General features: G+C 41.5%; 2 protein-coding genes across 2 annotated transcripts; both read right to left on the bottom strand.

Annotated features, from left to right (window-relative positions):
- Nucleotides 1-947: 947 nt before the first annotated feature.
- Nucleotides 948-1,342, bottom strand: LOC311270533 (histone H2B-like). The gene has a single exon (XM_084375453.1). It carries the CDS (start codon nucleotides 1,326-1,328, stop codon nucleotides 960-962), a length of 369 nt encoding a protein of 122 aa, XP_084231579.1. The 5' UTR covers nucleotides 1,329-1,342; the 3' UTR covers nucleotides 948-959.
- Nucleotides 1,343-5,585: 4,243 nt separating this feature from the next.
- Nucleotides 5,586-25,602, bottom strand: mrps5 (mitochondrial ribosomal protein S5). The gene is made up of 12 exons (XM_084375247.1): nucleotides 25,534-25,602; nucleotides 24,556-24,708; nucleotides 22,940-23,065; nucleotides 22,311-22,424; nucleotides 21,538-21,657; nucleotides 19,462-19,496; nucleotides 11,205-11,295; nucleotides 10,756-10,802; nucleotides 10,348-10,405; nucleotides 6,884-6,946; nucleotides 6,365-6,501; nucleotides 5,586-6,189 (listed from the first exon to the last, which is right to left on the bottom strand). The coding sequence occupies exons 1-12, from the start codon at nucleotides 25,580-25,582 to the stop codon at nucleotides 5,965-5,967; spliced, it is 1,218 nt and encodes a 405-aa protein (XP_084231373.1). The 5' UTR covers nucleotides 25,583-25,602; the 3' UTR covers nucleotides 5,586-5,964.
- Nucleotides 25,603-26,365: the final 763 nt, after the last annotated feature.

Below are 26,365 nucleotides of genomic sequence, written 5' to 3'. Positions count from 1 at the left end.
ACAGAAAAAAATAGTTTACAGTAGGATAGTAGTGATGTAAGATACTGACTGTAACATACGAAGTGTGACATGCAGTTTATACAGATTGTACACAGGACTCAGTTGAAGTAGTATTCTCATTAACATTGCATTTCTCTAACTTTTGTTTTCTGTTTTCTGTTCCTGCAACCTGCAAGCTGTGTCGCTCTCTCACTGTCTACTCTCTATAGCTTCCTCCTCTTCCTCTCTTCTCATTTAGGCAGCCTTCTGATGGACTACAGGGCCTTGGGAACATCTACCTCCTCTACCGTCATAACCTGGGCTCTGGTGGATAATTGCTCTCATGTTTACCATTTCCTAATATCTGTTAAATTCAAGTCTGTTCACTCTGTTTTTTTTTTTTTTTATGCTAATTATCTTGTAAGGCCTGCCCTCTTCCAGGTCACCATGGTGGAGAGGAGGTCATGTGGCAATGCCTCCGCCTGCTCAGTCATCCTCCTGTATCCACACACTTTACATATATTATATAAAGTGTGTTAATGCAAATTGCAAAGTTGTTCTTTTCTGTACATGCGACAACTGTTGCATGTATGTCCATCCTGGGAGAGGGACCCCCCCAATGTGATTGTGGGCTGTACAGACAAAATTGATTTGATCAAGTTCAGTATAGTCTGACAGCATCACCCTGTGGTCAACAAATGCACTGCAGCTGTGATTGTGAATAAATGACTAAAGGGACTTTCCAGCACCATGAACCTCTGAGGGGGTGTAGAAGTTGAGGCTGAGCTTCAAAATCTAAGTTAGATAAATGATATCGGGACCAGCAGAAAGCTTCATTTATCTACGTAACCCCAAAGCCAAAATCTAAAACATGCATTTTAACTGTGATCAGTGGGTTTTAACTTAACAGGAAATGTGCTCTTGTTGGTAGTAGTGGGTGGCTCTTAAAAGAGCCGTTGGGTTGTTGGGTAACAGCGGGTTTACTTGGAGCTGGTGTACTTGGTCACAGCCTTTGTCCCCTCGGACACGGCGTGCTTGGCCAGCTCACCGGGCAGCAGCAGGCGGACGGCGGTCTGGATCTCCCTGGAGGTGATGGTGGAGCGCTTGTTGTAGTGAGCCAGACGAGAAGACTCACCGGCGATGCGCTCAAAGATGTCGCTCACGAAGGAGTTCATGATGCCCATGGCCTTAGAGGAGATCCCGGTGTCGGGGTGGACCTGCTTCAGCACCTTGTACACGTAGATGGCATAGCTCTCCCTCCTGGACTTTCTCCTCTTCTTGCCGGTCTTGGTCGCTTTAGACACGGCTTTCTTGGAGCCCTTCTTGGGCGCTTTCACGGTCTCAGGCATGATTTCTCAGTCAACGATCAGTTGCGAGTGATACACTGCTTCGGTCAGTACGCCCTAAATTATGCGCCGATGCAAATGTGACTGTGTCGTTGCTCGCAAACGATTGGTGGGTTGTTTCGGCCCAGACTGAGCATGCGCCAGAACAAAGTAACGGTCTGAAACATGAAGAGACTATTGATCATGAATCCGGTGAATGTATTTCTAACATCGTCACAGAGTCTTCTAACCACACTGATAAAAAAAATAAAGAATAGACCATTGACAATGAAAAACATGTTTTTAAATAAATGTATCAGCTTTTCAATGGTGGTCCTTAGGTCTACTTTATTTTCTAAAGGCAGTAGCATGTAGGATTTAGTGACACTAAACTACCCTGAGCCCTCTGCATAGTGTGACATTTTGATTCATTGTAGTTTCATTCTTTAATTTAAGTGGAAACAGTGAATGCTTGAAAGCAGCTGATGAAGATGAGCCTCTCTGTATCATAATACTGATATAAAAACTGTGTATTACATCATATTATAATGACTGTAATGAACTTGTTGAAATGAAAACGAAAGGTTGTGAGTCAAGACGTCTCCTTCCTGCATCTGTGACAGGGAGGTTTGCAGAGGACACCAAACTCCAATGTAAATATGTTATGAGGAAAATGTGAAGAAACTAATATAAGAAATAGGTTTTTTAAAAAATCCACACAAACAGCTCCTTAATTCGGCACATGTGCAACACTTATTTACTCTACCCATCGTGGGGGAGTGGCAAGAGGGTGGAGAAGCAGGAATGAGGGCGTGAGTGAACCAAGGCAGGGAGTAATCCAAGTAGCCTAATCCACGCCCACTCAGCAAGAATAAATAGTGGTATCGGACTAAATGTGGTACCTCGATGTCAGAGATGGCTGTGATCAACTCGCAAACCAGTGAGCTCATCAGGAGTCTGCGGATGAGAGGTTGGACGACTCAAGCTATCGCCAAACATCTGAAGATGATTGGAGTTACACCTTCCTTGCGCACTATCCGACGTCATTGTCGGCATGCTGTTGTTGAGAAGAAGAACCATACGCCGAGTAAACTGACAAGGTATTGTTTGTTTTTGTTCTTTAAACGTGTAAACTCTGCACATGGTTTTGCAATACAAATAAATTATTATGTAGCCCACAATTGTACTATGTATTGAAACAATGTCTCTCTACCAGTCAGGTGATGGAAATAATAGACTCCATCCTGAAAATGGACGACGAGTTACCTGCAAGAAAAGTGAAAGTGCTTCTCCTAAGAAGGCACAATATAAACATCAGTTTATGCTCAGTGAGAAAAGCAGTTCGTCATCTTGGCTGGAAGTTTGGGAAGCCCAGGTACTGTAACACATCTCATTTTACAACATTTAGGCTATAGTTACCACTGTGATAATCTGGCACTAAATGTAGACTTACAGTAACATTTTGATATACTTATTCTGGTTACAGATTCGTTCCAATGACTCGGGATAAAAACAAAGAGGCACGTGCCTCTTCATCTGTGCAGTCAAGCACAGCTAAGCGTCTCTTCAAAAAAAAGGAGGTAAGTGCTATTGTGCAACCTATACAGTACAAGTGTTTAATTCTCTATATGGTAGGCACCCTTGCTTATCTAAACCATGACTCATGACTTATCTCTATTTCAAATTACAGGCATTTGTTGTTAAGGTGGTTCAGCCCAATGTCGAGCGGTGCGACGACGAATAGGACATGGTGGTACATTTGAGAAACCTTCTAGCCCGGACAGAGGCGGAGCTTGCCGCAGCAGAGAACCAACAAGAAGCACTGCTTGCTGAGAACGAGACCCTGCTTGCCAATATTGCAAGCCTGAAAGCTGACCTGGGGGCCATGAAAGCGGAGAACCAACACCTCAGAGAGGAGAACCAAAGACTCAAAGAGATCAGCCACTCAGAGTGCCAGAGAGGGGGACAAGCTCTTATGGAAGAGGTGATAGCTGGGTCCGAAGAACTGCAAGCTGCTTTTGAACAGGGAACCCGGAAAGTCCCTGCTACGCCTGTGAGACCGATCCCCAGCAGCACTTCAACTCCTGAATCGGCTTTTTCACAAGCGGAGATGTCTCCATTGGCCCTGTCCTTCACCTTCAACAACAGCATCCAAATTCGCCGTCAACATCCTGACGTGAGCTTGCGCGATGTTGGACCACAAGACCACGCTAGGATCCGACAACAGAGCCACGGCCAAGTGGGAAGGTACGGGTGCCTGCTGTTCAAGAGTATCATCTCAGACGAAAACTACAAAGCCTGGCGCAAAACCACCAACTGGGATGGATCAAGGGGCAAGCAAGGACTCCCACAAAACATCAAAAACTTTGTCATCGAAACCCTGAAGAGACAATTTCCAGGGATGGAGATGAAGGACTTGAAAGACTGCATAGACAAAATCAATGAGTTCCTGCGAACACCACGCAAATCCTCTAGTGGACTCAGTCACTATGCTTTAAATAGCCTAGCCTACAGTATATCCTGCACTGCACTGACCTGTTGAATTTCTTTAATAAAATAATTTCATTTGAAGCACGTTCCACATTTTTTTTTTTTAAAGATTGAAAAACATTTATATATAAATATTTCTTTTTTGAATGTTAACCTGCTTCGAAAGCTGCACATAACATGACGCGGCGTAGTTCTTTCTATAAGCCTTGTAGTTGCCGTGTGACTGATAAAATAGTAGTGTGTGTATGTATATGTATATGTATGTGTGTATGTGTGTGTGTGTGTATATATATATATATATATATATATATATATATATGTGTGTTAGAAAACCTACAAGCCTGTTGTAGAAAATATAAGGAATAGAAAGCACAAATATTTGTGTTAAATTCTGACAGGACAACTGTAGCGTACCGAATATCAATAGATGATAACCAGAAAAGAAACGTTCTATTGATCTGATTCACCGGCTTTCTTTCTGCTTGTAATGGTTGTTTATGTTCCACCTTCTCGGGTCTATTAAAAGCAATGAGCTTAATAGACACATTAGCACCTCCATTAATCTCTGACCAAATACTGTATGTGTGCTTGTGCATATGTATGTTGATACTTCACTTAAGTAGGCTACAGTAGCCTTCTCATTGTCAGGCAAAAGCACTGCCCCCTACAATACTTTACAGCTGTTCAACTTCAATTCTTTGAATAACGTGAAAATCGGTTCTTAATAGCTCTCCTCTCACACACACAGTTTCAATTCACAGAATTGTTGTCCTAAAAACACAGCATCCCTATTTCGTTGAGTAAAAATCCTCTCTGAATTATGGAGCTGATAAGAATCATTTCTTAAATGCTTGTATGGACGTTGAAACTTCTGTAGGCTGTGCGTTATTGTTTCTGCCTTACGCTTATTAGCCGTGGCTGCAGCGAGCGAGGAAAACCACAACCTCAGATGTCTTTAGGGTCTTTGACGTGTGCACAAAAAAAGACCACAGTTAAACATAAAAGCAAAACGAAAACAGATAAACATAAAATGGGAATATCACAGATAAATACAAAACACAAAGAATAAGACCTTAAAAGACATTTAAAAGGCTTCACAGTGAGTTGTTGATGATGTCGATGGCGGATGAGATGAATGATTTTTTTCACTAAGTTTGTCCTTGCAAGAGGGACCCTGTAGCGACAGGCTGAAGGAAGGAGTTGGACTGAGGTGTGGAGTGGGTGAGGTATTACTAGCTACATTCTTGTATTAAAGCAACAACGAACAGAAACATAAATCAGGTAACTCTGTCCATTCCCCGTTCATGGTCACTGCTCCCTGCTGCTGCATGTTGTCGTCCTCCTGCTCACAGATGCCACCTGGTGGTTGTTTGGGCACATTGCCGCTTCTCATGAAAACACAATTGATCCTCCACTAAAAAGGCGCGTGATTCTCGCGTGAACTCGGCCACGAAGTAGTACCTACTGTAGGTAAAAATGCCTGTAATTCTTGTGCGTTACACCATGATGGGCAGGAGCAGGTGTGTACCTGTACAAAGACGCACCTTTTCGTCACTGCACTGTATATTATGCAGGATTTGTCTGTTGCCGTTTGTAAAATCAGAAAAACAAATAGAAAAATAGTCTTGCAAAAAGGGCACTCGTCTAGTCAGAGGCCTTTGGTGAATAAAAGTTTGATCTTCAGAATAATTCAGCTTTAATCTTTCTGTTATGGAGGATAAACAAGGCCTCCCAGCTGCGGGAGTTCATTTGTTTAAAATACACAACTTGTTTAATGAGTTAGAGACAAAGTTTTCACCGGTCTGTATTTTATTTATTTGACACATCTCGTATTTTTGCAACAATTCAATTTTTTACAGTTATAAAGGAAACACAGGTATCTAGGACTTCAACATTTCAACAGTCCTTTAATGGATGTATCTGGAGAATTATGTCACCAAATGAAAAATCATCAGTTTGAGAAAAAAATATCTTTAAATCTTGTTTGATAAAAATGCTCACAATCCACTAGTTTTGGAGATTTTTGACAAAAAAAGTTATTCTACTTGAGAAAAAAAACATCCTTATTATACACATATTTTCAGCTTTTCCATGTGGCACTTCTGGCCTCTATCAGTCCAATCAATAATCCATCTTGTGGTTCCGATCCAGTCATCAGTCCACTCCCACACTACCAGATGGACCGTTTGACACCAGCCCAGACCGAGCGTTTGGTTCCCTGTGCGGCTCGTACTTCGTCCCAGTGCAGACGGGTGTTGGGGATATCGTCCTCGGGTTCCCTGTCGGGTCGCGCCCCGTCTTTTGGACTTGCCACCACCACAGGCAGCGGGCCTGTCTGCGTCTGAAACTCCACAACGTGGAGCTTCTTCTTTTCTGCCAGCTTCTGGTGGGTTTCCTGCAGGGGGGGAAGAAAAGAGGTTACTGAGGCTCTGAGCTCAACAGGACAAGTTTCTTCTAGTTTTCCAAAATGTTTCAGATCGAGAGACCGATGCTTTCCCAGCAGCAGGTAAAACACATTTCTGAACAATCTCCTATTAAAGATCCCTCCTACTTTGTCAGCATGCCCTCACCTGATTGGCTAACGCAGTGAAGAGGGCCTTGGTGATGTTGAGGAGATTGACAGATCCTTGCACTTTGCAGTACATGTCCTGTATGCCGATCAGCTTGCACAAAGTGATGACCGCCCGATGGCAGTGCAGACCATAACCTGCAGACACACACACAGAGAATCAAGCACAACATAAACACATTTATTATCATGACTGAGCTCTCAAACTGTCGGTATTTGACGTCCTGACAATGACACTCAAAAAGCAATCTTTTTCAGAGTTGCTTTAAAGGTTTACCTACATAGTGTTGCTTTAATTGTCCACCTTAATGCACACACTCACCTTTCTGTTTCTCTCTTATATACCATCACAATCAGTGCATTCACAAGAGGGATCTAATACCAAAAAATGCCAAAAAGGGGAGCCAGATATATCTGGGCGATTCCAACAAGTAGAGTCTACGTATTAGAAACAGTTTCCAGGAAGCTTAAATCGAAGCCGTTATCACGCCGACTAAATACTAAACGAACAGAGACGTACCTTCGTTTTGTTTCTTCATACGAAGCGTCGTCTTCTTGAACTTCGACTCAATGTCATGAAAAACTGTTGAAGAGAAAAACAAACAAAAAACCTCAATTACTCACTGGATAGAAAGAAAAGAGAGAGCAATCATCCAAACTACTAAATTAAAACCAAACAAAATTATTCTAAAAACTCTCATTATTTTCATGAGTCTTGTGCAATCTCCAAGTGAAGGCACTTGTGTTATATGTTATGCATCTTTTCTGCTGTTCTCCCTCCGGTCTTGTGTTTCTCCACCTGCCCACCAGATGTCCTTCCACATGCCAGCTTCTCCTGCTCACTGCAGCAGCTGTGGCTCATAAGTTATTCAGACACAATCCCTCAGCGGGAGCCGTGTGCTGCTGAATCACGCCTGATGAAACTGTACAACTTCGTAGCTCGAGGCTAAAATCTTGTTGTGTCAAATCTCTCTTGAATCACCTCTGGCTGCCGTCCCTGCATCCTCTAGACATCCAGCTGAAATGTAACACTCTTAATGAATGAGGTTTTTAACTTGGTGCTGCAACAGCAGCAAAGGAAGGAGTTATGGATGGGAGGACAGATATGAAGCAGTGATAGAAAGAACATTTTGTGCTTGGAGGACACACCCTGCTGTGTTGAAGATGCAAAACTAAATGTCACACACATACACCACAGAGGGAGCTGAACATTTGCTGTGGCTGCAGGAGGTCCGCGCTCATTTGGAAGTGCGTGTCTTTTGTGTGACTCACAGATCCAAACAGCGACAAAGTCAAAGCAGACAGAAATGATAGTGAGTGTGTTCACATGTTTCAAACACCAACTCTGACTAAGATACGAATTCAAAGACGAAGAATGGAAGAATCTCGTGTACTTCTATTATTCAGATTTTTTTCCAACAATATTCAAACGCAGTGAAATCTAAAGTTTACTGAAGGTAACAGTGCATTACACATGGCAGATTACTTTACTGTACATTGGCTGTAAGATAGCAAGTAATGATACACACTGACGTTATGTGTATTTGTGTGTTTGCATTCAGGTCGAACACTGAACTCACTTCCCCACATCTCTTGTTCTTTCACTTTTTTTCCCGTCTTCCTACTCTTTAACGTTAAGTTTATGAAGTAAAGAAGCTCCAGTCGGCTGTCAACATTACAGTACATGAACACCCCAAAATGGAGGTCACCTCCACGGATCACTGCGGCAGTCAGGCTGATAAACAGGAGTGAAGATAAATCCAGTTTTCAATCCAAAAAGTTTAAAAGTAATCTCTGAGCTCCCGTCGGTAAACAGCTCTGATCAGAGCAGAATCTGATGTGGTTCCTGGTATTTATTCCTCCAGACGGTCTGGCTCTGCACCGACTCTTCCCTCCAGGGCTGGCCGGCTCTGACCAGCTGAACAGCGACTCTGTCCGACATAAATCGGCATAAATCTTTTATTTTGCTTTAATAACGAGACCACTAGTGGCAGATATTATATCTTTTGTGTGAAAGCTAAATCAACAGGTCAAAATGGTTTGTTTGCTTGTTCTTCAGTCCTGAAGGTCAAAAGTGGAAACTGCCCAAACTGAACCAATCAGCTCGCTGCCACATTCAAATTTATTCATATTCAATTTGGCTTCGTATCGAACTGAAAACCACCGGAGCAACATGAATGTTCACAAAGTAACCCTGGTCCTCAGGAAGTGGGAATACTGGTGTCAGCGCCAAGAACTGGAAGGTAAGTGGAGCTCGGACATCTGCCAGATTTGAGCAATTGTCCAATTTACAAGCCTGCGGCCTCCTGAACGATTTCTCTGAAGAAAAAACGTTGATCATCTGGTGGGAGAGAAATCCCAGATCTGGACTGCCACCAAAAACCTGAGTGATTACACACCTGCAGGCAAACTGGCCACTGGACTTCAACTATTTCAGATATCTTACTGACTGTCAAACAAACAGATGGGGTTGAAAAAATCGTTCGCTGGCTTCGGTGAGGGAGTGGAGCAGCAAAGGTGGACGAAGGAATGATGACAACAATGATTTATGAGCTATGTGACAAAGAGGTAAACAAACAACCAATCACACTACAGTCCAGACAGGTTGCAGATGGTCGCACGGCGAGAGCCGGCATGCGGGAGGATTTCACTATTTTTCTCTATGAATTAAATATGACCAAGTTTGAGCTCACACACACACACATACAGACACTTCTGATCTGGTCTCAGGCCAGAACAGGAAGCTAACTTTCTCCTCCGGTGGGCGCGGTGAAGGCTGATGACTCACACTCATTAATCTTCCTGGCTTTGCTCTCCAACAGCAGCAGCAGCAGCAGCAGCAGCAGCAGCCAAATGGCGCCGAACAATACGAAAGTACGACTGGTGCTTCTTGACTCTGATACCTTTCTTCAAAAATCCATTTTCAACATTGCGAGTTCAAGATGAGTACAAACAGGTGATATGACGAGACAGTGCAGGACAAAAAGGGGAGACGAGGGAGGGATGGGGGAGGAAGAGCATGAGGAGATGGAGAGAAAGGCAGGAGGGGGGGAAGTGGAAGTAATAGAGTTATAAAGTGGGAGATGCTATTTTTGGTGCACCTGCTTCTGGAAGTTACGTCCCATTCATTTACTCATTTTATGGGACTCAGAGTTGGAGCACTTCTACAGCTCGGACCAGCATGAAACTTGTTAGGTTGAGTCATCAGAACAAACCGTAATCAACCGTGTAAGAAAATATCCGGTTCTTTGTTGCAATAACATCATTATTATAAATGGTTTGGGCTGCGTCAATCAGTCTGCAGTAGAGCAGCAACAATTACTCAATTAGTTGTCAACAATTACATTAATCAGCAATTAATTTAAGAACCTAATTGGTTCCAAAATTAATCTGTTTTTGTAATATTTTAAGAAAAAAAGGTCAAAATAGAAGCTTCATACATGTGTACATTATCCAGTTTCTTTCCTCTTCTTTGATAGTAAATTACTTTTCAAACAAACATTTGAGAACGTCATTTTGGGCTTTTGGAAACATCAATCGAATTAATTTCACAGTTTTATGACATTTTGTCGTCCAAACAACTATTCAATTAAGACAACAATAATCAACAACGAAAATTATTGTTAGTTGTAGTGTGTGGCTTAAACAACTTCACTTCTGGGTCAATTTGGGGTGAATTCAGGAGCTCTAGTACCGTGACAAAGAAGACTGGCTTCTTCTCCGAGGCTCGTGGGTATTGTAGTATTTAGAGTTGTCAACTGCAGCTGCCAATCATAACATTAACTTACAGATCGTTACTTTGTCAGCAAACCTAATCTGTCTAAACTTAGTAATGTTGAGGATGTTCTTGTTAAAAAACAAAAACTAAAGCAGCAGTGGCTCTTCAAACAAGAAAAGGAAGGATGTGAATGAGCAGTCGGAGGAGGAGAGGCTGTTCCAAAAGGAAAAGTAAAAGACGGAGAAAACACAAATATCATCACTTACTGGTGTGGTTGTCGTATCGTTCTATATAGTACAAGTAGTGGATGGCTCTGTTCTTGGCCTGCGGATAACAGTAACAAGACAGAAACACAAACAGGAAGTTATCTTTTTTTATTAAATCAACATCAGTATTCATAGGTACACATATTTCTTCGGTATCAACCTTGTGGCAATGATCCAAATATACCGTGATTTAAAAACTGGCTAGTTTTCACTTTTCTTTCATTGCAGAAACTCAAAGGAAACAAATATCAGTAAATTAATCTACACAGTAGTTTAATCGTGTTTGTGTTGGTCTCTAAATGTGAACAAATGAGCTGTGAAGAGGTTTAATCAGTGACAACCCAGGAGCATTAGAGAAAAGTTTAGTAGAAGTTCAGTAGAAATGCTGCAAAAGCAGAAAAACCTCACCTTCCTCAGAGCTGTGACTCTGTCTGCTGCTTTACCCAACGCGAAGCCTGCAGGAGGGAGAGGAGTCAGATTTAAAACATCTCAGAGAGTGAAGAGACGAACACTGAGCTCCACGTCACAGAGAGGAGACAGTTCACGGTGTCATTTGTAAGAGATGTTTTCAATTAAAACCAAAATGTGAATGTCGTGTTAGCGATTATAAAACTACATGAACTCTTTGATGTGATGCCTTTTGAAATAAACAGACTGTAATAAGAGGCTGAGGCGGATTTCTACAGAGTTTCGTCAGCAGTTTCTTCTTTTTGATTTCGCCTTCTGAAGAGCTTGAAAACTGTCAAACTGTTTCCTGAACCTCTCCAAATCAACAGAGGCTGGGGAGGTTTCTCGGTTACTTTTCCTACTTTTGTTCCTGTAGTCATGAGCTATGTTCAGTTTTCAGAGGGTCGAACCTGCGACTCCGTTGCCGTTTCCCACGGCGACCAGACAGCTGATGGACCTCTTCCTGCCCTCCTTGGCCGTCATGTTGAACACACTCTTCACCTACAAAACAACAAACAAACACGACCGTTTTGAAGTTATTTAGATTGATGATGCCCCGGAGAGATCTGGGTGCCAGAGCAGCAGGACAGAAATAAATACAGATAAATAAAAAACGTAAAATAAAAATAGCTAGAGAGTGTATAACATAGAAATATGAGAACAAGATAGAAAGAACCTTATTTTAAAGTTTCTGAACAGACACAACTACAACAGTTTGTTTAGGTTTTTAAATGTGAATGTATGTCTGTGTGTTGTCACTGTGGACCACAATCCCGATTCAGATTTAAATGACTTTCATCGATCTGTAAACAAAGTAAACAATCATCTCTCTCCATCACACACACAATGCAGCCTCGTCCCCCCTTGTGCAACCACACAAGCTGATCAACTATCTGCAGTACCACTTTTAAAACACCAGGGGGCAGCAGAGACACACCACAGACAGAGAGAGGAGAGATGGAGGGAAGGTAAAGGAAGAAAATAGCAAAAGAGAAGAAGGGTAGAGGGTGAGGGAAGAGAAAAGGAAAGGAAAAGAGGCTTTGCTGCCTCTGAAGACATGGGATGATTTAGATTAGGAAGTAATGAAGAGGACGACAAAGACACAAACGTCTTGATTATAGATTAACAAAACTTTACAAACACACACTCACACAGGAAGCGACAGTGTGCAGAGCTGCCGAACGTCACTATGATAAATAAAACTAGCCAGTTATACTGATGAGCTAATTAAAGTGAGCTCATTAGGATAATTACAGCACTGATTAGAAGATATTTTAAGCCGTACCTTTCTACAGTTAATGTCTTATAAATAAACCCTCTGATTTTATAGTAGCTTCAACCCTCAAGACTAACGTAACTACTTTTAACTACGATTAATTATGTTACAATAATCTTTCTCTTTTTCAAGTTGTTACGGCTAACGTGATAGCAAACGATTGCCGGTTTACACGTTCAGCAGGTAGGAAGTAACTAGAGCTGTGACGGCATGGGGGTCACAGTCGCTACACAATATGAGGAATGATGCACATAATCAACAAGGACCAAATTCACGGATCAAATAACCGAACCTAGATACTAAACATCAAAAAAAGTTTTCTAGCTTCTGGGTTTAATTCATGGTTATTCAGCCCACTCCTGTGTGCTGAATAACCATAACCCGTGTGTTCCCACTTGGCCCACTGACTTTACTTTTTTCAGCTAACTTCCTGTCCTTTTCGCAGTTAGCGACCCCCTCCCTCCTCTCTACATCACCACATGAACTCGCAGCGGTAATCGCCAGACGTGCATATAACAGTACGGGACCACCTCTTAATGGAGTTCTCTGTCCTGACTGGATATATTGGGCTGGGATACCAGAAAATGCTTTTTGAGCGCAGGCAGGAGAGTTACTGAAAACACACACTATAACAGTGATTAGTGTTGGAATATGAAGCTATTCAACACTTTATTAAATAAAGAAAATATCACAGCAACTATGTTTTGCAAATCTAAAACCTCCATGAACCAAAAATGTAGGAAATAAAAGAGTCATAATTGACCTTTTCTGCACTTTGAGGTGTCCTGTCAACAGTTTTACAGACGTCTCATATATAAAGGTGCTCCATTGGGAAAATTGAGTAGCCACTAGGTAAAATTGGAAGAAAGACTGAGCGGCCCTGAGTTGTGTGCGAGTCAATTGAAACGCCTGAGCTGGACGAATCACCTGCTTTCCTCAAAACCAGTTGTTGGAGAACAATTTGGCTTCCCAGTAAACTTCATCAGCAACGAATCAACAGTGAATTGTGGATAAGAAAAGGTTGTGGTGGAATTGCTCCCCTGTCGTTGGGTACTTGAAACAAATTGAACAGGTCAACGCCTCCTAGTGACGAAAACAAACCTTTGAGCTCTCTCGACTCCCTCACTTCTGTGTACTCAACTTAGATGCTGTTGTTCTTAACACGCAGTAAACAATCCTGTTATATTTATCATGCACCTTGTTGTTTTTTTGATTGTCTTGATAAAACTTTCCTATAAACCCCAAAACCGTGGCTTCCAACTTGACCTCAAACACCACAGTAAAAAAAGTGATATCTCTTCTCTTGTAAACAAAAAAGGATCCAGGAGTGTTCCTATGTCTCTTCGTATCTATTGCTTGGTGTTTTTTTTCTCAGGGCGAGCTTGTGCAGGGACCACCAGGACGGTTCACCTTGACGCTTTCATTCCCCGCCAGAGAGCGCAAGTGACAGAACAAGCGTTGAGTTTCGGCTGAGGGGAACTTCAAAGTCAAGATGCGCCTTCAGCTTCGCTCGTTATGTAACGCGCATTTCAGTGGAGGATTTATAATTTGACTGCAGGGCCACAGCAGAAGGATTGAGGTCAGAGAGGCAGCAGACAACAAAACACAACAAAAAAAACACACAACCCTGCATAACAAACACACTCACACAAACACACAAGAGGTACTAATGGTGCCACAAGCCTCCAAATACTTGACACGTTTTCTTTTACCTTTCTCTACCTTAAATATACATGCACACAGAAGAGCTGTTGTAGCGTAAATGCCAAATTTAAATGTGAAGGAGGGCATCGACATGTTCTTTCTCGCGGTAATGCTTAGTTGAGGATAAGGCAACTATTCAAAGATCCAGACCAGACTGGATCTCAACGCTGTTTCTTCAAATCAAAATGCAACTTGTTATGAATTCTCATGTTTCGATGCGACTTGTAGCTTCTTGCAGCCAAACTCTACTCGAAATATGTGTAAATATCTCCAGTGACGTTCGGCTCTTGGCTCCACATTTTAGGTGAAGATGCAGCAGTTTTTTTGGCGCAGCGCTCGCAGCGGAGCAGATGGGCCGAGTTTCATCCCTCCGCCGGATGAGCGACAGCATGGCGGTGGGAGGATGCTTCTAGCTCGCTCTCACTTCTGTTTCATCTCTGATTTTCTCAATCTGCTGCTGCGCGTCTCTCTCCCCTGTATCTGTCTGTACGCTGCAGTGCAGGGGAGGAGTTCTCACCACATGGAAGCAGAAGGCGCCGCGAGTGCACAAACTAAACACTCCTCTGACTTGAGATGACATCTCGACTCTTTACGCCGCTCATGACACTGAATAGGGCAAAGAGCTTATTTAATTCTTGCACAACTGAAAATATTTCTTCCATGCGGTGCTGGACAGGATAAATCCTTGTTGTACTACATATTAATATCTGACTACATACATAAAATACTTAAAGGTGCAGTACGTGGTTTTGAGGGCGAAACCCTGCCGCCTTTCTAGCTTCAAACTGCGTTCTAGGGACTTTATATTCCTCTTATATTTCTGAGTTTGTATTATTACCTCATTAATATTGTAAACATTACAATTCTGAGTTTGAATTTCTTCTCCAAAACTACATAGTGCCCCTTTAATGTCATGTTTGTTTTATAGTAGATGTATTCTCATGACCTGATCCTGTTAATTGTCCATCTCTATGCGATATGATGATTTAACATCGGTCTGTGTTTCCTTAGCTTGTGTAGTAAGCAGGACCATGTAGTGACTCTCATCCACCATGACCTTCCTGTTTGACTACCAACTTTTAAAAACTGATGAATTACTGTGAAGCAAACTTCGAATGTGTTCAAATGATCACTGTCTCGGCCAAATTGGCACATCCTGACCAGAAAAGTGCCTCACTCATTACATATATTGATTCGGTGTGTGATATCGTGCCTCTGCTCCTTTTTTCCTCAAAGGCATATTTTATCTGTAATACATTTTATTGATTTACAAAAGGGTTATCTTTACTACAGCCAAGGCAGTGAAGCTCAACCACAGAAGTCTTTAAATCCCATAAATGGTAGTTGCCAGTTTGTGGGGGAAAAAAAGTAAAAATGTCTGAGATCTACAGTATGTGCCCAGCATACTGCACTGCCCCACGATTAGCTGGCAACTTCTACCTACGTTTCATCAACAGCCACCTGAGTTGTAGTTTACAGTTGTTTTGTCCACTTTCTAAATGTGTTTCAAGCTTTAATACACAGTTGCAGCTCCTTCAGGATCAAGTAACAGATGATTTGTGGCTACATTTAATACAAGGACTCCTCACTGCTCTAACCTTCTCTGTCATCACTCATTTTTACCACCAATTAAGCCGATCTCACGGCACAGCTGGTAACTGCTCAACACATTATGAACCGCAATCAAATTTCATAATTGTTTCATTGTCCGACTACAGACAGGAGATGTTAAAGAAAATATGACCTCAAATCACAGAGATGCCAATTCAAACAGGACTTTTATTATCACATTAACTGTGTTGGTGAGGTATGGTCAGTAATATGCAGAGGAACTTTTACTTTATCTCCACAATTATTACAAAATTACTAGAGGTTTCCAGGTAAAACTAGTCCCATGTGAACAGGGCTCATGTCACAGGCTTCAATGTGTTGAGTCTGTTGCACTGACAAAAAAATGTAGATCACTGTCAAAATAAAAGTCTGTTCAGAAGTTTACGAGAAATCCTGCTGACTCACAAATTGCAGAAAAAAAATGAACAAAAACATAATAAACTCAGTAAAAATCAACATCGTTTCATTAAAAATCTGTTAAGAGTTGGCTGTAAAATCGTCACAATAATGTTTTTTAAGGACCTCACACACATCTCTGCAATGCTGTCATGTATGATTCATATTGAGAGTAAAAATAAAACAAACTGATGTCTAAAGGAAGCTTCTTAGGACCACTGAGCAGAAAAATAATCATCATGTTGGCTCATGCAAGTGACTCAAATGTGCGTAGGTTATTGTGAGTAAACAAGAGAAAATGAGACAAAATTAAACTATTGTCATTCAGCTTTTTTTAATCTTTGTGAGAACAGTTAAATGAGTTAAAATCTTACATTTTATTGAAACCGCTGCATTTGTCTGCAATTAAGAGACAATAATGTGTGAGAAACCGCCTCCTGTTTTAATTCCAACAGCTCAAAATTGCCTTCATTAAAAAACATCTAACTAAACTAAAATGCATATTATTTGCGTGCAATTTAGCAGCACGCTCTGTGCAAGCTTCATCTACAAGCGATGCCTTCTTTTAAAATGTGCTTCTCACTTTGGATATTAAGTTTCGTACGTGCCTCGCTGAGCTGCCTGTTAAAAAAACCCGCAACATTTAATCCAATAGAAAGTCTCGCAAAGTTGCTCTCATCCATCCTGCTGTCTGTTTACTTTCAGCAAAACTTTCAAGGTTGTTGACTTCAGCGAGAGAGAGAAAAAAGGATAACAACCCCTGTTCTGACACTGACAACGCTCCATCTCTGTTAATGAAATCACTGAGTCCTGTCCAAGTGGCTGCTGTACCTGGAGAGAGGCCATGAACATCACTTTTCTCTCTGTCGCTCTAACTCTCCTCTCGCTCTCGTCTTTACCGTTACCTCCGTCGTCCCTCGGTCTCTAAAGCTCCGACAGATTACAGTTCCTTCTAAGACTGCGCACATTCAGCTAAATGGTTATTATGCTGGATTAAATTATACACGATGGTGCACGCTCTACTTTTGATGTTTCTCTGTGTTTCACCCTATCACGTCCTCACACACTTCAACTTAAACCTCCATAAATCATTGCTTCTTCACAGTGCAGGAGCAGCACAATGAGATGAAAGACGACGTGCATATACCCAGAACAGACCGCATTAACTTTTGGTATGGACCCGGAGAAAAAGACAGATCCAGGAAATGTTTCCTGACATTCATTAAGAATGCAATATAGAGCGTTTTTCAACATCATTGTCAGGCATCATTGTCAGGCATGTTTTTGGTGGCTGGTATCTATGAGTGAGTACAAAAGGTCACTGATGGGCCTTTGAGCGGAGGTATGCACTCTACTGAATGCCATTGTACTTTGTGGTGAAGAAAATAACTCAACCCTCTTTACTTTCTTTCCCCTCCTCTCTCTCACCTTCCGACTTTCTTAACTCCCTCTCACAACTCTTCTCCTCCACTCTTCCTCCTCTCCTCCCGTCGGACGTGTTCACTAACGGTATGCCGACGTCATCGTCCTTGGGAGACGAGCCTTTTATTCCAGTAAGCCTTTTTCATTTCATTAGGCCTGAATTTATAGTGCTGCACACACACACACAGCCAGATACACACCCAGATACACACACGGAGGATGTATTTATAGAGGGAGATGGCACCATAAAAGCGTCCGTCAGTTTCCAGGGGGAAGCCTAATGTCTGCGACACCACTCTTAATTATGCAGGAAGGAGGGCTGGGGAAGACTATTAATGTGACACACAGACACACACAATGTAGATACTGTGTGACAGAGAGTCTATGTACAGAATGTGTATTTAGCTAAATGCGTGCATGTGTGTCCCTGTACAAGTAAATGTGTATGCAGCGTGCGTGTGTGTGTGTGTGTGTGTGACCTTGTTGCATTGCCCCCATTAGTTGAGTCGGGTCCATTAGTGCTAATTGAATTAAGGTAAAATATAGTACGACAGACAGAGAATCTAAATGAACTGAGTCCGTCCATACAGCTTATCTTTTCTCTCACACACACACACACACACACACACACACACACACACACACACACACACACACACACACACACACACACTTTGTATTTAATCTTATTCAGTTCGTGCTGATGAAAACTTGTACCTGCTTTGTATCAAACACAAATGCAAATGTGACTTTTTAGAAATTACACTATTTGGCCTCAGGAAGCACAAAAATATAAAAAATTCAGGTCAACTGAACATTTTAATAAGCATATTATCTCCACACGCTGCAGCGGCAGAATGACATCAAGTTTAATGCTCAACTGCAGCTATCCATGCTCAGCAGTTTTGCCTCCAACACCATCCGTGTGTACACGCCACACTGGATCTTCCACCATTCTGAGTTTCCTGAAAACAGTTTCAGCCTCTGAGGCTTTCTGCATCATTATTCTGTACAGTCGGATTTAGTTAGAGCGCTGTCACTGTCACTGCAGGGCACAGAGATGTTTCTGCTGCCTCCATGTGGACAAACATGTCAGCTGTTACTGGTTTTACAAATATTTTATGTAAACCATCCAAAGACTGTTCTCTCAGTAATTAATGTGACAATTTCATGAGTTTAATACTACTCAATATTCAATGGCTGTTTTTTTGTTGTTGTTGTTGTTTTGTTTTTAACCTTTGAAGGCAGCTGAATTTGGGATCTCAAGAGTAGGGGTCGACTGATGTGACTTTGTCAGAGCTGATACCGATTATTAGAAATCAAGGAGAGTGAAAACCGATATTTGGAGCCGATATTCATTTGCAGTAAAAATTAATCTCTTTGTGTCAAAATTTCAAACAACCAGTGATGAAATAAATCAAAGTACAATTTACCAAAGTACTGCTCTTAAGTTAAATTTCCAGTTACTTTACTTGAGTAATTAGATTTTCTGCTACTTTATTCTTCCTCTCCACTACATTTATTTGATCAACGTAGTTACGAGTTACAGATTCAGATTATTTTATTGTTTAAAGGCTGTTAATTGTGACATGTAACTAATCAGATATTGTTGTGGGCGGGACAGTGTGTGAGAGGACGCTGCATCAGAGCCAAAGTAGCATATCGTTAAATATAAGAGTTCATATTGCCAGGCTTCAAGCTACGAGTGGCAGATCAATACTGCGTTATAGATTCTTCGCTACTCACAAGCTACTCTACGTATAGCAAAGAGCAGCACTGATGTTATTTTTTCCTTCTTCCCCCGACTGATGTCGGCAAGAGCTTTATTTACCAGCTAGCTCCACTGAAGGCAGCGCTCTCCTACTGTTGATCTAATTGGTGGAAGTCAGCCTGCGATAGACAGTGATTGACAGATGGTTTGTCGAACCACCTCGAGTACTTTCTGAAAGTGTCTTCCCTTTTCCAAACAGTTTGTGGGGGCGACTTCCCAGATGGTTCTGTGTAAGAAACCGTCTGACGTGTCAGGTTAGTTTTCTTTATATCTTCAGCAGTTTTTAATGTTGCTGATAACTTGTGTAATTATTAGAAAAACATCCAATTAAAACACTGACATTGCTACTTGTAGTTTCTACAAGGTCAGAATGAAGCTTTTAAAAGTTGAACGGTGTTGACTCACATTTACAAAAACAGCTGCTGATAATTAAAAACTCCCATGTTTATGTTTGTGGTTTGTTTCAGCAGAAAAGAGAGACGCTCACCTCAATGACACGGGAATCAAAGTCTTGGTAGGTTTCTGTGGAGAGAGCGAAACAAAGACAGCTTTTACATACAAACACATTTGGGCACACACACACACACTCTCAGACACTTTAAACAGATTAAACCAGGCTCCTGCTAGCGTAACAAATACCCAGAAGCCCCTGCTGCAGTGTAACGAGTTGACACTTCTCATTGTCAGTGACCTCTGAAGGATGTGACTCTCCCAACAGCAGCCTGTTCACTTCTTACCAATTAACAACAAACAAAGGAGCGCTGACTCAGAGGCACCGAGGAGAAAACATGCATGCACACACGCGGACACACACACACAAGCATGCGCACACACACACGCACACCTCAGCTGGGACATTAGAGCTCACCATCTGCAAGAAGCTAAACCTGATCAGAGAGAAACAACCTAGTTACAGCTCTCTGAACATCACATTCACCAGGTCCGCTGTGTATTCATACAGCGTGTGTGTTAACGAAAAGTGTTCGTACGTGTTGGAGAGAGCGCAAATGTATTTCACGGTGTCAGAGCTTGTTAGCACGGCGACAAGAGAGAGAGAGAGAGAGAGGTAATATCAAGAGGAAATAAGAGAAACAAAGCAGATGAGTATGTGAAAGAATCAGCCAGAAGAAGCGGGAGAAAGCACCTCGTCCACCGTCAGGAAGTAGTTTGAGGTAAATGTGCTGAACTCGATTCAGACAAAGTTAAAACGAGTAATAATGAATGGAAACAGGAGGCGAGCAGCTCCGTCAGTGAATCAGGTGGATTCTAACCAGCTGTGGGTTTGTAATGAAGAGTTGATTAGGCTGCAGAGGCGCCTTTATTGGCTCCAGAGACTTTTTACATAAAAAAACATTACATTCAACCCAAAGTCCTGATATAAACCCTCCTGTGAACTTTACAGCCTCTACTCAAACCCAGAAGATTTGATTGTTGTAGGTCTTTAATGTCCCCAAAGGACAATTTGCTCTTTAGTTGACAGTCAATTAAAAAACAAAAAGGTCAAAAGCACAAACACAAGGCAGAAATATCAACATGTAACAGCAGGAAATGTCCAACTAATATTACCAATAAAGGCCACATACCATTAAGGTATGACTCACAGGCACGCATGAATGGAATGGAGCCATCAAGCAAAAGACAAACACTTGAAGGAAAGAAAGCGGCCAAGAGACGCCTAAAAAAAAGTAAAAGAGTCGTGCACGTGTGGTGACGTATTGAGGAGGGAGGGGACTGCTAACTGTAAAACAGACAAACAACGCTTACAGCAGCTTTAAGCTTAATTTGAATGGTTAGTTTAACTCAATTACTGGGAAATAAATACAGCAAAATAAAATACAATTTGTAGTAAATGTCACTGGGGCTGGCTCCTGATAATGCAAATTATCTACTGCGTGTACCTGGACTTTTGTTTCTGCAAACTCACTTATCGTTCTGCAATGAAGTAGGAAATATGGCAAAAGACCTACAGCCATGCTAGCAATGATGTCTAGCATATGAGCATGCTAACAAAGTACCAGTGAAGTTGACGGGAATGTTGTTAGGTTTTTTTTTTTTAAATATAAGGTCATTTGGTGAAGAAATTATTGGACAAATTGACATTTTACTTAACGACGTCTCCAGATGAAAAGTCAGGTGACTGTACAGTAAAACATGGTAGAAAAGAGAACGGCCATTTAGGTTTCTTGTCGAAGACTGTGTGGGAGGAAAGAGATAAATAAAGACGGAGATGTGTAATGGAGGAGAGAAAAAGAAATGGGTCGAGAGATGGCAGGAGAGAGAAGGAGTGAGGAGCGTGAGATGGAAAAAGTGAGAGTTCTGGGTTTAAAGACGGGAAGTGTGACAGAAAAGAAGAAAAGCCACACAGCAAAAGGAGAGAGATGTCTTTCTAAATTAGGACATTGTCTCACTTGACACTTTGGTCACATTCTCATCTTCATTAGTCCTAAAGAGCTGCCGAACTGCCTTGTCACTCCTCGTTCGTCCTCTTTTACTTCATCCATCTCTTCTTTTTCCATCGCTTCAGTCGTCTACTTAAATGTTTCTGCACTGCGTGAGTGTTTACCTCCGTTGGGTCCAGGGTCAGGGGAGCCCAGGCTGATGCCCCCCCACGAGTTTCCCGTCCATCCTCTTTCCCTCTTCACCTTCATCTTCTTCCTCCTCTCCCACTCATCTCTCTGATTAACTGCAAGAAGAAAATGATAGGTGCCATTAGTCATTTTTCAAATTAACTGTGTCGTTATTTGTGAACAAATGGAGAAAAACTAGCAGCTTCTATCTCACACCAGCAGCGCGTCTGTTTCTAAAAATCAAAAGCTCCCTGTGGAGATTTTGACCTCTCGTAGGACGGCTATGGAGCCGTTTTTCTCAGAGTGGGACCCCGTTTTGTCGGTGCACATTCCTGCCAATGGTTTCACACTATTCCACTGATCCACTAGTGGTGGTATCATGCCAAGATATGCAGCAATGTGCCAGCACAGGCAGAGAAGAAGAAGAAGAAGGCTGCAAGCTAGTTAATATGGATGTAAACAATGCTGGATATAAAAAAAAAACAGCTTTGCAAATGTTTCATGAGGAAGGAAATGCACTTGACATGTTTGTTATACCTCAATACACACAATGAGTTCTGGTTACATCAGATGTAAAAAAAGCTTAGCAACGCTTTAAGACCTCTGTGCTATCTCTGCTGCTTCCTAAATGAGCCATTTCCAGTAAAATAATTGCTGTTTGGCTTTCAAATAAAAAATCCAAAACGTTTCCATCAGGCTTTCAGTCTTTCAACCCTTTACTATGACAAAAAACTCTGAAAAACAGAGGCCTCTTCTTGAGGCTTCGTACCGAGTTCAGCTTGCACCTCCTGCTGCTCGCTCTCGCTTCTTTGGCTCACGGCCCGCACAGTCCCGTCCTTTACCACCGGAGTGTTCAGACCAGGCCACAGAAAACCGGCGCGACCTGCGAGTTAAAGACACAAAGCAAGAGAGAAAACAATCAGGGAAAAGGAGCATCATGTGATTTAATTTAAATTACATTATTTAAGACTTCTCCACCACCACAGACAGCCGAGCAGGGATCGTGAAGGAGTGATAATTTAAAGGCATTTAGTTAAAGTGAAAGCAAAGGAGAGAAGAGACAGACTGACACGACTGTGACACTGAGACTGAATGAAGACTGATCGTTCCTCTTTAAGTGAAAACAGGAGAAAGAAGACATGCGGAATGAATAAAGGCTGATTCCTCCGCACAGCAGAGTGCTGCAATAAATTACTAACATCAACTAATGAATATTCTAGTGTGTCGTGTCCATCAGCAAAGCAGTGCACAACATAACAGGAAAGAAAGAGACATTTTAAAACTTCTGAACATAAAAGATCATAGAAACAATCCAATTAATATTTGGAAGGTATGACTCAGACATCAAACCCAGGAAGGTCAAGACAGAAATCTGCAGAGACTAAAAGAAAGACAGACCTTCTCCGATCCTCTGTCCTCGGTTCAGATCTCTCCTCAGTTTGCGTTTGGCTCTCTTTCCTCGGCCCTTTCTGGCTCCGGCACCCGACTCAGCCAACACACCTTTCCACAACTCCTCAGCCGTCACTGTAAATAAAAAACACACACACAGCTTTAAAAGATCGGTCAGATGTGTATCTTTTCTCAATTTTATCTGTGTAAGACAAGAAAAAGAAAGGATTGTGAGACATCTGGCCACTACCCAAACTTTGCTGAACACACACTGTCAGTCAAATTAAATAAGATACAAGGATTTCATCAGCAAATAACTCTGTCGCTGATCTCTAAATTCAAAAAACAGACCCCAAAACTACAAGAAAGAAGTGTCTAAGTGTATCTTGAGTACGGCTTTTACAATTAAATGTTTAGATTTTACGTCAGTTCATCACTGCCACTGCCTTTCATTTCATTACAATAATTTTTTGGTCTAACATTATAATATTTTTCTTTTATTTTAGTGTTTTGATTGTAAGTCGAAAGACCCGTCAAGATGTCACCTTGTTCTCTAGGATATTGTGATTGGCATCTTCCATTGTTGTCTGACAGTTAAACGACCCCCTCATTAGCTGACTAATTGTTGAAATCATTTTTAGTTGCAACCCTCAATTACTTTGATCAGATGCATCCAATGCCACAAGACTGGCTCTACTCTGTAAATTACCATTTAAATTCTCCGACAATGAGTCTCAGCTAGTTGTCTTAACACCACTTTCTTTTCTTCCCTGACTGAAAAGTCGCAATCCTGCCGACAGAGCCGCTGTACAACTTGACGGGGCGTTCTCAGTTCAACGTCAATCCATTTTCTCAGCCACACTTTCACAGCAGGTAGTTTAGCTCGCATACTAATCGAAAACAATCAAAAATTCAGAAGACTATGAATGCGATTTCTTAGAAATGACGCAGCCGAATTTAAGTGCCAGCTGCTCTGAGGATGTATGGACTCTGCAGGCTGTAAAGGCCGAGAATAAAGACGTCAAACAGCTGACATGTGGGATCGCCAAGGGACTGTAATTAAAATACAATAAAGTCTTAATGTGTGCAAAGACTCGGCCCCTAAAGTAGATATACAGGACGGTCGGTCCAGTTTAGGATCTGCAGTACATGCACAGATGACCCATCCAAAAAAATACTGGTTAATACAATCAAAACCCTCCTGAGAGTAAATATTTAAAAGACTCTTCATGTAGAAATATGAGCCCGGTTACAGAGTCGATGGAACGTGGCGGTTTTCAAAGAGTGTTTGACAGTGTGAGTGTTTGTATTCCTGACATGCTGACAGACACAAAATATGCAATTGTCTGAGAAATGCTCAGGCGGTGACTGTAAATGAAAAAGACAGGATTATAAAAAAGAGGAGCTAGTGAGCCGGTGAGCGAGCGAGAAGGAGACACTCAGGAAGCAAGAGAGTGTTAAAAAGCTAAATATATGCACATTTCAAAGACTCACATCACAACAACGTAACTGAATCTGCTGATAAGATACACTACAGGACCAACACAATGAGGACACCCTGACATTACACCCAGACTATGATGTTATGGCTCTGAAGTGGGGACGAGTGATCTTTATATACTTACACTTGTTGAAGAAGCTGCCGTGTCTTGTCTGCTGCCATGCTGTTGCAGGGAACAGGGGGAGTGCAGGGCTTCTTTGGAGGGATGCAGCTGAGGCTCGACTCGCCAACTGGGACACCTGAACTGCTCCACTTATTGTACGGAGTGGTGCCACACCTGAAAGAGAGAGACAGAATCACTTAATCACTTAGAGGTGTAGAATCGCTTAGAACATCAACTTAACAGTAAACATCCTGATAAATGTCACATCAAGCATCATGCTGATATTAGTTAAGCATCAGCGTAAAGTAGAGTAAAACAGTATGGACAGTAAAGCCTGATGACATTGTAAGTTTTGCCGAATTAAAGCTTGCACTCCATGACTGCGTAGCTTGTCTTCAGATATGTTCTGAGATGCGTCTACGTTTCCTAATAAACATGGGAACATTAAATTGAAACATTTTTGAATAGAGTTTGGTGGTGGATGCCCAAATCATTTCAAGGCTACTTGGGGATCATTTCTATTTACCATAAATAAAGCTACAGTGTTAATCATCAGTACTAACATCTCCATACTTCAGACTATTATAAGTATTAGTTACAATAACGGTTAGACAAACTGCTTAACGATTACAGCGCAGTGACACCGCGGAGGAACATCCAGCATGTAAAACAGACACGGTGCGAGGCAGCGAGTACAATTAATTTCAATCTAAACGTCTGAAATGTGACGACCTGATGTTATTATTCACTGCATGATGTGCTTATACACCATAAACTATCACATGTAAAACACCGACTGCACTGAAAACACAGTTATGTCCCAGGAGTCCCCCGCTAATGACAGCTCTGCAGCAGCGACAGGCTTCTCCCGGGTCCGTAAACACAACTGACCACAAACAAAACAGTCACACGTAAACATAAACACAGTAAACATACAGCGACATATACAAAGTATTGTGTTAAAGAAGCTTTGGAGGATAAGAAAGAGAAATACTTCACCTCCGAGTGAGATGCGGAGGGCACAGCACACCCGAAAGGACGCCGCCATATTGGGATTCTGAGGGGTCCTTCAGAGGACAACATGGCGTCTTGAATATGCCTGTTGAAAAATAGGAAAATGTAAATTGCGATATGTGGGTTTGATTTGTGTTGTTGCTGTTGTTGTTGTTGTTGTTTGTTTCAACAAAAAAAAATGTTTTATTCATTTATTCAATTTTATTTATTATTTTTTGTAATTTGTCCAGCTTATTCTTGGATGGTTTTGTCTCATTACTATCATACTGATGACTTTGATAATAAATAATAATAAACTTCGACACATTTAAAAAAAAAAAAAAAAAGGAAAATATTATTATGTTTTACTTAAACTTGCTATGGAGAAAGCCCACATAATATAATAATATTAAATAAATATAATATGTATATACAAATATAAACAATGAGGTATAAGAATAATGAAATAAATAAATACAAGTGTATGTTGAGCTGATTTGTTTGATGTGTGGTTTAAAGGTGTGTAGTGTTATATGTTGTTTTTGTTCAGTTTGTCTTCACTTCGCCATGAAGATTGTGGGTCTTTGGTTGATGTTTAAGTGTACATTGTATCTTGAGAAATGTAAATGAATTTGTATAAAAAGTAATACACCGATAAAATTACACTAGCATCTACAATCAAATGAAACAAAATCTGAAATAAGGGTTTTGAACTGCCCAAGCGGTGGCAAAGAGTCCAAGGCCTTTTGCAGATTCTACGTGCTGTTAGATAATGACATTTTAGAGTTCACAGTAAGTCAACAACAATTTAGGGGGGAAAAAATAACACAAAATTAAA

Source organism: Pagrus pagrus (genome assembly GCF_965226575.1).
Source record: "Pagrus pagrus genome assembly, chromosome: 15".
In the NCBI taxonomy this organism is placed as follows: domain Eukaryota; kingdom Metazoa; phylum Chordata; class Actinopteri; order Spariformes; family Sparidae; genus Pagrus; species Pagrus pagrus.
Note: the sequence above shows the minus strand (reverse complement) of the source record. Positions and strands in the feature narration are given on the sequence as shown.